The 13,436-nt window shown below is 41.9% G+C and overlaps 1 protein-coding gene across 4 annotated transcripts in view; it reads right to left on the minus strand.

The window, feature by feature from the left end:
• Nucleotides 1–13,436, minus strand: part of PLA2G4A (phospholipase A2 group IVA) — a 112,609-nt gene that overhangs the window by 14,851 nt on the left and 84,322 nt on the right. For all 4 annotated transcript variants that reach the window (XM_020795117.3, XM_072998117.2, XM_072998119.2 and 1 more), the window contains 3 exons: nucleotides 5,747–5,931; nucleotides 3,194–3,389; nucleotides 2,082–2,239 (listed from right to left, as the gene is read on the minus strand). In XM_020795117.3, coding sequence (XP_020650776.2) covers nucleotides 2,082–2,239; nucleotides 3,194–3,389; nucleotides 5,747–5,931 — 539 coding nt within the window. The remainder of the gene's footprint in view (nucleotides 1–2,081; nucleotides 2,240–3,193; nucleotides 3,390–5,746; nucleotides 5,932–13,436) is intronic.

Raw genomic sequence — 13,436 nt, forward strand, 5'->3', positions numbered from 1 at the left:
TCCCACTACAAGCGGAGGTAAAGCCCACCCCTCTAATGTCTTGGAGAAATATCAGGCAATTGTTTATTGGCAGACCACGGGTTGATGGCAAAATAAGGATAGTGTTAGGGCTCTTCTTGAGCCTTGTGCTACAAGCTACAGGATCCACCTGCCCCTGTGTAATAACGACAAGGCAGGGAAGCAGGGAACAGCAGACCTTAACCTATAAGTCCATCCTCAATTGTGTTGATAATATTACCTCCTGTGCATTTGACAAGGTAGAGTACAAAATTTGTCAGGACTCCCTTGGAACTCAAACTTGTTATGACCCTAGAGAAAATCCCGAGAGAATTTGGATTGAATTCCGTGTTACAGTAATTGGTAATGGAGGCTGGACTAGAATTAAATGTGGTGGAATAGGCTGGGTTCAGCACAACATGGTATGGAGAATAGCAGCAAGTGCAGGTTAGAAACTCACCTGTTTGTTCCTGTATGAAACTGTGTGAAGTTAGCCACCTGATCTACCACGCCCTGCAAGCCTCAGGAAGGTGCCTGTAAAGTTCGATTGTACCTGGGGCTCCTATGAAAATTGTCCAAGTAAAAGACACCTTAGGTTGGTCTGGGGGAGGGGGGAAGTTTTCATAATTGTGAATAAGTCAAAAAAAAAATTATAAAAAGAAAAACGGGAGAATTGATAGAAGTAAAGTTTGACTTATTCAATTAAGGCAATTGCCTCATAAAAGATTGTTCTTAAAAACAAGCTGTTTGTGTGTGTATTCAGAAGAGATTATCCAGCCTTGTAAAAACAGGCTCCTCGACCCCCCTTTCTCCTTGTTTTTTTCTTCTCTGTTCAAGGTCTCACGCTTTTCTGAGATAAGCATGGAATGTTGAGACAAGGGGCCCTTTAGGGAAAGTGATTGTTCTGCGCATGTCTAAAATGTGTTTTCACTAATCCAATGAATTGTTGCTAACTAACTTAATGACCTCAAAGGCCCACCCCTCTCGCCCTGAGGGGACAGCTATAAGACTGTACCAATTCCTTTGTTCTTTGAAGAAAAATCCTAATCACCCACAATTAAGGTGAAATTGGTTTTTCTTCCCACCAACTGCAGTGGTGTTGTTTGTTTTGTTCTCATGTAAATAAAATGAACTTCAATAGAAAAGCCTTCGTGTCTCAGTCTTTTGTTTAAGGTAAATTGTTTGGCATAACACTCTCATAACACAGCTTTGTTATTCTCTTGTCAAAGACAATAGAACCCGTTTCCATTCAGGATATTGTGCTTTCACAAGATAATTAAGTATTCAAAATGCAGATATTTTTTGGTCAGATTATCTGTCTTCTGGAGGAGAGTTCCATGTTGTTTTGGAGATTGATAAACAAATAGTCAAGGAATACCTTACCACCTTGAACGAGTTAAAATCTCCAGGGCCGGATGAACTGCACCTGAGAGTACTGAAGGAACTGGCTGAAGAACTCTCAGAACTGCTATCCGTTATTTTCTTGAAATCATGGGAAATGGGGGAGGTGCCAGAAGATTGGAGGAGGACTAGTGTTGTCCCTATCTTCTAAAAGGGCAAAAAAAGAGGAACCTGGGAACTACACGCTAGTCAGTCTGACATCAATACCAGGCAAAATTCTGTAAAAGGTTGTAAAGCAGTCATTGTGCAAGCACCTAGAAAACAATGCATTAATAACTAGAAATCAACATGGATTTGTCAGGAACAAATCCTGTCAAACTAATTTGATCTCGTTTTTTGATCAGGTAACCTCCTTGATAGACAGAGGGAATGCTGTAGACATAGTATATCTTGACTTCAGTAAAGCTGAAGAGGCACTGCCGATAGGAGGTGGGCCAGGGAAGCCAGGGCGCTGCCTCTGAGTGGGGACCTGCCAGGGGAGGCAGGGCTGGTAATTGCTGAATAATTGTTTGGATGAAAAAAGATCCAGCATCAACTGCCAAACTGGCGGTTCGCGCCCATCTCTACTTCAGATGGATGGGGATCACATGGAAAGGGTCTACAGATACAGGGATCTAAAAGGCATTAAAAGCCACCACAAAGCATATAAAGTCCCCTTAAGCCAGATTGAACAGTATACATACATCTAAGTTGTTGAGGGTGTTGAACTCCATTAGATCGTGCAGTCTGTTAAAGGCATCATTTGAATATTGGAAGTTAAAGGTGGAGAATGGTGTGTCAGGATCATCAAAAATATCAAAGTCAGCAAAATCCTTTTCCTCCTGAGTCTCTCTTGGAACACCTGCCAAGAGACCACAAGAGATGAAACATTCTAAAGACCATATTAAGCAGTAGATAAGCATAAAATACAAATTGTTTCATGCAAGTTGATAGCTTTTCTGGACTCATGGTCCATGGGGGATCTCTCATGCTTCACTTATTCTGTGTTGGATAGTAACATTCATTTCTTTAATCAGCTAACCAGAACTAATTTTTTTCCTACTGAAAATCTCTGATCTTCAATCATTGATTGAAGATGTGACATTTTCAGTGCTCTCCACTCTTCCACTGTGCTAGAAATCACTTTTAAAAACCAAAATAAAACCCTTCATTTATATCCAGAGAAGCTTGTAAAAGCCCAAATGCTTTGCAAAAAGCATTTGCAGGGGAGTGGGTGCCTACCTAAGAAGGGTCAAAATAAATAAATAAAAATCACCCTACCTGTGCTGTAATGAGGCTTCAAAAAGGTCTTCACTGGTGCCAGTGAAGGCTTCATTAAAGATTAACCACACCATAGTAGTTAAATACAATAAATCATGTTGTTGGGGGGGGGGAATTTCCAGAGGGAGGGCAGGAATGGATCTTTTGAGCTTGGTGCTGGTACAAATAACCCATCCACCATGTGCCTTCATCTTCAATCCAGGTGTAGCCCACTGTTCTAATATTTTGTACCTAGCTTCAGGTTGCCACACCAGAAATAAATGACAATGATCAGTTTAATACTTTTTCTATAAGGCTACTTGAAATTTACAGTCCATTAAATATAACTTTTTCAACAAGTTTCAAATAAAGCAGAAGCTACAGAAAAACCCCTGCAAGAATAAGGAATAGGAATAGGACTGGAATGCAGCAATAAACAAGGGACATTCATATAAATATGAGTTAAGACATATGCAGAAATTTTTGACTGTACTGTAAGTAAATGATCTTAACAGACTAGAAGGTTATTTTTCTTTGTGTTTTTTAATCTACTGACCTGGTGCTTTGTAATCTCTGAAGTTGATATTGGCTAAAACAAAGTGAATAATGGTTGGGCAGTCTATGTCAGAAGCAGGATTCTTGGGTTTGAAGACATAGCACTCTTTCAAGCCTTCACGATCAAATACATATGGGTCTATTTTGGGGAAAGGAAGTTTGTTCATTTTGGCCCATTTTTCAGCAAGTAAAATTTCCTAGGAAAAAAGCAAAAAAATCCATTTTCATAGCAAGCAGATGGCATTGAAAGGGACATCTTGGATAAACAAACAGAAATGGATATTAATTGTGGTCACCTTGGTTGTGTATCTTACAGACTCAAAAAGATTATCATAATTATTGCAAGCTGAATCCGATTTACATGGTTATGAGGCACAATCATAGGTAAAAAGATCTGTAAGCCTGACTGCCTTGTGTCCTTGGTGGAGAGGAATACACCATTCCTAATTCTTCACCAAGAAAGGGGGCACCTGGGTGGTTATGCAAATCTGCCCATAGTGCTAAACAGGGAAAACCAATCAGTACTAAGTTGTTTGTGAAGAGCCAGGGTACCAAAAGAAGGTACACAGGAGCAAAAGCTGGGTGTTTCACTGATCACTATGAAGTTAAACGATCAAGAGACTCCTCTATATCATGAAGTAGTTCCTCTGTAGTGCTATGAATTACATAGACAATTGTGGCCTGATTCCCAGTTTTTACATTCTTTCCATGTTTGTCAAGAGCCACTGCATTTGTTTCAACTATCTGTTGTGTCATCTTTGCGTCAAACGGCATCTAAAGATATCTTTACATCTTTGTGAAGATGTCTTCTTGGTAAGAGGCTCAACTATCATGCAGTGAACTGAGTGAAAAGTCACATGTCCACAGCCACAAATAAAATAAGTGTGTAAACAAGACTCATGGTTGACTCATTTTATCATATTGGTGCAAGATCAGATTTATATGGAATGCAAGAAAGCACACTGGGGGAAGATTTTAGGGACAGTCCAAATATAAGGGAGAAAGAAGTAAAAAAAAAAAGAAGACACAGTTTGCCTCCAAATGCACAGGGAAAAGAAAACATTCAAATGAACATCAGGAAATACTAATCATTATAAAATAAATGCAGTCCAGTGAAAATATAATTTATGCATTTGCTTAGTTTTTCCATCCTACTCTCTCCTCACATTCAAAATTCCCTTTGATTTTCAAAGATAACTAAATTCAGATTTAGTTTCTACTAGAGATGAGCACAAATCAGAAAAATGGTGACCATTTTGATTCATGATTCATCAATGTTGACGAATCACAAATTTACAATTATTTTTTCTGACAAATCGCTTTGTCAATTTATTTTTGACTTTGAAACCCTATAAAACATCCCCCCACACCAGCACCTAGAGATACCAAATTCGCAGGAAGCTTCCCCTTACTCTCCTCTACAAGCTATCCAGGTTTGGTGAAGTTTGGATTTCAGACGTTCAAATTTTCCTAGGGAGTTCCTAGGAAAGTTCTCCCAGGAACCCAGAAACACCAAAATCATAGAGAAGCTTCTACTGACTCTGCTCTACAGTTTTTCCAAGAAGATTGGGTTTCAGATCCAATTTATACACCCACAAAGTACCTCCCCCCCCCCCAGTAATGTGCCCTTTAGCAGCTGGCTTGGGAAAACCCAATCGTCCCCAAAACTGATGGGTCTGTAGAAAAGAGTCAGAGGAAGCTTCCCTACAGTTTTGTATCTCTAAGTGCCTTGGGAGCTGTTTTATAGCCAAATCAATGATTCAAAAATCACTAAAAATTCATTGATTCATGATTTGTCGGGGCATTGATTTAGGTAAATACAAATCGATGAATTAGCAAGTTTTGAAAAAATAGGTGAATCATTTTTTAATTTGTGCCCATCTGTATTTCCTACCATTGATTTTAACAGTCCCCTGAATTTTATTGTAAATCTTTTTTTAAAAAACACAGCTGAAAAATGTTGTTTTGAGGTAACCACAGTTAGTGTAATGACTGATGTGAGTACATTTCACCACATAGTTTTGATGGTGGAAAAGGTGAAGGGAGAACCAGAAGACTACAAGAATTTCCCATCTTAATCCTGAATTGGAGATCAGCATTATGTGCTCTAGGCTTACATTTCATTTTCATTATGCTTCATTTACACCACTTTAGAAGTCAAAGGGCACATGAAATAGAGGCAAAACTTACATGAGACCTTGTATAACTTATTCAGCAAAAGCAGATCAAAAACTGACATGTATATCTCATCTTCAAGTTTATGTATATTCATCTACCCTCTCTGACCTCTCTTGTGAATATTTCTTGTGGGGAAAAATGTAAGCATAAAAAACCTGATCAAGGACTACTTTCAATGTGTGAAGTAAAAAAAAACACCCTAAAAGATTCAATTCATGCTGAAAATGCTCAGTGGAGGCACATGATTCCCCATCTCCCTTGCAGGCTTGTTACTGCCAAGTTTAACTAAGCAAAACTGGAAAGCATTAGAGATACCTAAAAAGAGACCTACAAATGTACTGAAGTATTATCTATGAATTACCTAGACTTAACTCACCTTAAAAGGAGGGCTGGAGTCACTTGGACGTGCAGAGAAATCAAATGAGATTATAAGGTCAACCCCTCGTTGTGGTCTTAAGATAAGTGGATACGGCAGGTTAAAAGTCAGCCCACTATCCACAACATGAATTTTTTTGCTCTTCACATCCAAAGGCTCATATATCCTTTCAAATTCATCAGGATCTTAAAAAAAAGTAGGCAAAAGATGCTGGGTGTTAACATTTTGGAAACAGATTTATCATGTATTTATCCTGAAAATGTTAGAACAGGTCCCCAACCCCCAGTCCATGCTTATCCACACATGCACGCACCACACCCATCCACACATGCACACACCATACCCACCCATGAGCAAGTGCCACACCCACCCACGAGCGTGCCATGCCCACCCACAAGTGCAAGGAGTGCCCCCCGTACACAGACCCTGCCCCCCACCAGTCCATGGTTCAGAAAAGGTTGGGGACCACTGTGTTAGAATATCTAATAGAACTCATGTAGATGTCTGTCTGTCAAGCAAATTCTGCAACCAGTTCTACATGTGCACCACAGTAAGCTCTCTCTGGTGCCTGTGTCATCCTACCAACAGTTTGATAATACAGGAAAAAAACTTGAACACATGTGCTCCCATGTCCTTCTGCTTCCTTTCATGCCTACAGTTTCAATCAGTTACTTCCACTTGTACTTATAGCTTCCAGATTTACTCCCAAAGCTAAGTGCTATTTCTGTCTCCAAATTCACATTAAAAATCTCCTGAATTCAAAGTTCTGATAAAGATAAAAGCAGTGGTAAAATGGTGCAAAAAGACAGGAAAATGTCAGATTTTCAGTTGGACTTTTCTCAATACGTTCCTGTATCTTATTTCCAAATACTTCTTGTCATAACACAAAGCTTAATATGTATACAAGACATCATCCAGAAAGGGGGGGGCAGTTTACTAAATTTAATCCATTTCCATGGGGCTCCTCTCAACTGGTCGCCATATTAATTTCCCTGGAAAATTTTTGGATGCAAATCATTATTAATGGCCATCATCAATGGGGACAACACTTCCCTCCCTAATGCCATTGAGAATTATAATATGTAATGACTTTGTATCATTCTAAGTAAACATATATTGTGGCCACTAGCTGAAAAACAATGGTGAGTTTCAAGAACTTGAAAATTGCCCCCCTTTCCCCAAAGCTATTATGTTTCTATTCATAGTCTGTAAACAAATGATAGAGACCAAATTGCTAACATGTGCTGGATTATGGAGAAAGCCAGAGAGTTCCAGAAAAACATCTACTTCTGCTTCATTGACTATGCCAAAGCCTTTGACTGTGTGGACCACAGCAAACTATGGCAAGTTCTTAAAGAAATGGGAGTGCCTGACCACCTTATCCATCTCCTGAGAAACCTATATGTGGGACAGGAAGCAACAGTTAGAACTGGATATGGAACAACTGATTGGTTCAAAATCCGGAAAGGAGTATGACAAGGCTATATATTGTCTCCCTGCTTATTTAACTTATATGTAGAATACATCATGCGAAAGGCAGGACTGGAGGAATCCCAAGCCGGAATTAAGATTCCCAGAAGAAATTTCACAATCTCCAATATACAAATGATACCATTCTGATGGGCTCCATGATCATTGCAGATGGTGACAGCAGCCACAAAATTAAAAGACGCCTGCTTCTTGGGAGGAAAGCGACAACAAACCTAGACAGCATCTTAAAAAGCAGAGACCTTGCCAACAAAAGTCTGCATAGTCAAAGCTATGGTTTTTCCTGTAGTGATGTATGGAAGTGAGAGCTGGACCATAAAGAAGGCTGACCACCGAAGAATTGATGCTTTTGAACTGTGGTGCTGGAGGAGGCTCTTGAGAGTCCCCTGGGCTGCAAGGAGAACAAACCTATCCATTCTAAAGGAAATCAAGCCTGAGTGCTCACTGGAGGGACAGATCCTGAAGGATGGTTTCAATCCATTGACCTCTGAAGCTGAGGCGCCAATACTTTGGCCATCTCATGAGAAGAGAAGACTCCCTGGAAAAGACCCTGATGTTGGGAAAGCGTGAAGGCAAAAGGAGAAGGGGACGACAGAGGACGAGATGGTTGGACAGTGTCATCGAAGCTACCAACATGGATTTGACCCAACCCCGGGGGGCAGTGGAAGACAGGCGGGCCTGGCATGCTCTGGTCCATGGGGTCACAAAGTGTCAGATAAAACTAAATGACTAAACAACAACAACAAACATAATAATGATGATTATGATGATTCAAAAACACCTGGCATGGTCAAAATTATAGAAACATCGACTGGTATTACCTAACAGATACAAGTCTTAACCAAAAACCTAAATATCTGTTGAATATTGGAGCAGCATGTATGCTGTTCATAATATTGCAGTTTACTGTAGTTCTGATAGTGTGATTTCTGAAATCTGCAACTGCTTATAGTACTGGGTGAAATTTCTTGATATTATTCCCAAAGCCCCAATGTGTTTCTTCCAGAGACGAGATGTTTCGATTGGCAGGTCTCTGTACTTCGTTAGTTTTTCCAATTCTTTATTTTCAACTCTGGCATCCTTTGGAATTGTGATGTCAATGATCTACACATTTCTTCATTCTTTTCTTACTATGTCTGGTGTTATGTTCAAGCTGTCTATCAGTTTGGATCCGGAAATCCCACAAGATTTGACTTCCTCATTTTCTGACACCCACTCCCCACTGCTTCATTGGCCAACCTAAGTTTGATCTCCTGGAACGTGGCGGGCTGGCACGGCAAAAAGCAGGATCCTGATTTTTGTGATCTTCTTCGAGGCTTCAGCACCATACTGTTACAAGAAACATGGACGGCTCACCCTATATCCCTAGCCGGATATGCTTCATATTCCCTACCAGCTCAAAGGCTCACGACAAAGGGACGGCCATCCGGGGGTTTAGCAATACTAGTAGTCGACACAATAGCTTCCAACGCCATTCTTTCCGTCGATGGCATTTGCAAAATCCAGGCCATAAAATTGGAAACCAGGAACCACGAGCTTCTAGTAGCCAACGTTTACATGCCTCCAGCACCCTCCAAGTCTCACAGGCTCAACCAATGGGAATCCCTGAACTCTGCTCTTGATAACCTTGAGCTCCGGTTCCCTGGGACCCCGCTGCTGCTGGCAGGCGACTTCAACGCCAGGGTAGGTCAGGGTGAGACCATCTTCAATCGCGTGTCGGAGACATTTAGCGACACTTCCCCCCTGTATCCCCACGTTTCAGGGAGGCTATCCAAAGACCATCAAATCAACGATGCGGGGACCTACCTGGCACAACTGTGCCTGCTCAGAGGCTTAATATGGCTAAACGGTCTTACTGAGGCAGACATTGAGGGTGAATTCACGTTTATATCCCCCCGTGGTTCCAGTACAATAGATTACATCCTGATCCCCATCCCCTTGTTACCATACGTGGCCGATTTCCGGGTGGGCGAGCCTCTAGCCAGTGACCATCTTCCTCTATCCTGCAGCCTTGCCCCCTACATAGACCCGATACCCCTGATGAACCAGGCTCCTCCGGAGCACTCATCGACCCTGCTCAGAATTCACTGGAACCTCAGAGCCAAACAACTCTTTGAAAAAATAACCAAGCCAGACATATCTCCGTATAGTTCTCTCAACTGGCTATCGTCATCGAAGCCTGAGGACTACATCCAAGGTTTTGAGAACCTAACAGACACCATAACAGCTAACCTGGGGCGACCCTTCCCTCAATCCCTGTCAAAACAGGCCTCAGCCCCCTGTTACAGGCTAGACAAGGTCTCCATTGCCCTGAAGCAGCACCTGAGAAAGATCTACAACAACTACAGATCCTCCAAGGCTCCCAAGCCCCCTTCCCCTTACTTCGAGCTGAAAACCCTCCTCAGTTCAGCCATTAAGAATCTTCATCACCACTCGGCAATGGCCCGATGGTCCCAACTAGCCGAGGCGCTCCATTCAGGTAACAACAAAAAATTCTGGGAAGTGGTTTCCGGTTCCTTCATCTTCAAGCAGACATCACCTGATCTCCCTTACATCCCAGCCGAGACGTGGGAACATCATTTCCTGGCCACCTTTCACGACAGCTGTAAGCCAACAACTTCATCAGCTGCGCCTCCACCCCGAGACCTCCCAGAGTGGGCCCCAATCACAACCAGTCAAACAACAAAACTCATAGGCCAACTCAGAAATGGTAAGGCCCCTGGCCCCGATGCCCTTCCTCCGGAACTGATAAAGGCATATACGGACTGGTGGGCCCCGGTACTTGCTGTCCTATTCACCGCTATTAACGAATCTGGCATGATGCCCAAGTCATGGACACAGGCAATAATAATTCCGATCCTAAAGAAGGGAGACAAGAAAATTCCAGCTAATTACAGACCCATAAGCCTCCTTGACATTATAGGGAAGATGTACGCCAGTCACCTACTTTACAAACTGCAAGACTGGCTTCATGATCAAGACATCATGGGCCTAGAGCAAGCGGGCTTCAGGGAGGGAAAGTCAACACTAGACCACTGCCTGATCCTCTCCCACATGATTTCTAAATACGCCTCGCGGCCAAACACTCGCCTTTATGCAGCCTTTCTAGATCTTAAAGGGGCCTTCGATTCGATCGACAGAGATATTTTATGGCTCAAGCTTGCCAGGTTGGGTATCGACAGAAGGCTACTTTTTCTAATACAAAAACTGCACGCGGGCTCCACTTGCCGCATTAAAATCTCGTCGAAGGGGGCCCTCTCCAACCCAATTCCTGCTAATAGAGGAGTGAAGCAAGGTTGCGTCCTGGCTCCAACCCTGTTCAACCTGTTTATCAACGATCTCGCCCCTCTCTTACGCACTGTCAACGGTCACAGTCCCAAAATTGGCCACCTCTCGATACCAATCCTTTTGTACGCGGACGACATGGTTCTCCTCTCACGCTCAAGAGTGGGCTTAAAGAGACTAATTACTTGCTGCCTTGAATACCTGTCACACAACAACCTTCAACTCAACTTTGAGAAAACCAAAATTGTGGTCTTTGGCAAAGCGTGGAAACCCTTCGTATGGTCATTCCATGGGAATTCCATTCAGCAGGTCAGAGAGTTTAAGTATCTGGGCATTACTTTCCATCACCGACACTCCTGGTTAACTCACCAACGGGCAGCAATCAAGACAGCCAAACTTTCAGCCCAAGCCATCCTACGATTTCACCACACTTGGGGCCATGGCTTTATTCCCGCTGCTTTACAGATCTTTAACGCGAAATCAGTCGCTCAGCTACTATACGGCGTCCCTATTTGGTTGTCCTCCCTACACAGCTCTGTGGAGAGAGTACAATCTGTATTTTTATACAAAATCCTTGGCCTCCCTCACTGTGTTCCATACGCAGCTCTGTGTCTTGAAGGTGGCCAATACAGAATTGAGACTAGGGCCTGGCTCAGATTTCTCAAATACTGGGTCAAAATTTGTTTTTTCTCTCCCAAGGACACCCTATTGCAAGCGTTGCTAGCCGATAGCCTGCTTCCCAATGGCCTGGCCCTATTCACAAAGAAAGTTAAGACTCTAGGGCTATCTCCTGGCCTTTTGGGCCTTATACCCCCCTCCAAGGTGTTTCCAACCATCAAAAACAGGGTCCTGGACATTGAAGTGCAAACTTTGTTTAGTGCGGCACAAAAAGTCTGCTCTCCACTTCGTCTTCACCTCTCACTCACTCTCGGACGCAGCCCAAGCTACTTATATTTCCTTGAACAGCCACTAGAGCGTTGGGCATTTACTCTCGCCAGATGCAACATAGTTCCATCAAATCTAGTGCAGGGCAGATACTTGGGCCTTCCTACAGACCTGAGAACCTGTCCATGTGGCCAGGGAAAAACTGAATCTCTGCATCATATGCTATTTCATTGCATTTTGTATATGGATATCCGCCTGCTCCACCAGTCGGTCTTTCCCCCCTCCTATACGCGATGGGATGACCTAAAGAAAACCCAATACCTTTTAAATGGTACTAACAAGGAAGTCACTGTATCAACTGCTCGATATGTTCACGCCATTATTCAGAGACGCCGCAACATGCCCTCTCTAAAATGAGGGGCTTAACGTTGCAATTTTCCTCACCCCACTCGCATGCAACGAACCCTGTATGCGTATTTTATTGTATTTATTTTGCGGCTTCTTCTGCTGTATGCCAATAAAGGTTTATTATTATTATTATTATTTTCTGACACCTTCTCGGCCTGATGTTCCATGGGTTTTTGGAGGATGGCACATTATATTTTTTGCACAATGACCAGTGCACTAACTTTGCCACTGTCATCATGTGCAATCTTTGGACATTCACAGATGAGGTGTGACACAATTTCATCTTTCTTGGCAGAGTCAACATCTGCTGTTAGCACTAATTCCTTGGATCTTAGCTTCCATCATGTTGGTTAGAAGTGCTTGTTCTTGTGCAACAAAAATCAAGTTTTCGGTTTCTTTCTTAAGGGTCCCCAGTTTTAGCTATGCCCATGCTGAATTATGGTCATGCTTTCCATCAATATTTCTCAGGTGTTCTCCATTTAGTGGTTTATTTTTCTAGCTATTTATTTTCAAATTGTTGTTTCTTATATTGAGCCTTTGTTTCAGTTGTTTTCAAAATACTCTCCATTTTCACCTTAAGTAATTTTTCTCTACTTGTGCTATATAATCATTTAGGGTTCTTTCCCCCTCTTCTACTATCTGCTTCATTTGCAGTAATCCATGATCTCCAATTTTTTTATCTCCATGGAACTTTTTACATATAGTTTTAGGTCATCCATGTATAACAAATGATTGATTTTTCCTGCTTGTTCTGAAATATGGTAGCCCAATCCAGGTTTTATTAAAATTATTGACATAGGGATTAGTGAGATGTGACAAAGAATCCTGTTGAAATACGCCTCTTTTGGTGCTAACTGTCATGATTGACAGAGTTGATAGAGTGCCAGGGGGCACCAATGAGTAGATTCCCTTGGCCTTCACAAGGTTCTCGCTCTTCCTTCCTCTTCGCTGCCACCAGATATTAATGCTTTAATATCAATTAAATGTTGGGACACGTGTGATGCCAAAACTAAATCTTTTATTTAACAAGGGAAGATGATAATCAGTAAGGACTCATAGAATAAATTACAGGCTGCAAATCACTTATATTGAATCTATTAGAATATTTCTTCTTAACTCTTTTAAACCTCTGCTTCAATTTCCATGCTTACAGTTCTCTAACTCACTCTTCATTCCTTTTAAGCGACACACAGTATCTCAGACTCCCTCTACTGGTCTTTTTATCTTTTCCCCCTCCCCCTGGCTCTGCCTTCCATTCTCTCATTGGCTCCTGCGTCAATGTTCCACAGTGACAGGCAGGTGAGGTCAGGGCTGTTCGCTACACAAACTTCCCCAATTTCTTCACCACAGGCCATTAAGACAGTTTTCAATAATATGTTTGCTTTTGTTGAGGAACTTCTGAATATTTTTACTAATCCCAAATTTTTTAGATAGGTTTTAATCCAGCTGTGTGGCAATGAGTCAAATGCCTTTTTATAGACTATCTGAGACTTGTTGATATTTGTTTTTCATTGTTTTGCATTCTTTAGTATCATTTTATCAACAAGCAGCTGATCTTTCTTGCCGCTTGACTTTTTAAATTTCCTTTTCTGTTTAGTTGGGTATGGGGAGTTTTTCGATTAAA

Source organism: Pogona vitticeps, chromosome 4 (assembly GCF_051106095.1).
Source record: "Pogona vitticeps strain Pit_001003342236 chromosome 4, PviZW2.1, whole genome shotgun sequence".
NCBI lineage: Eukaryota > Metazoa > Chordata > Lepidosauria > Squamata > Agamidae > Pogona > Pogona vitticeps.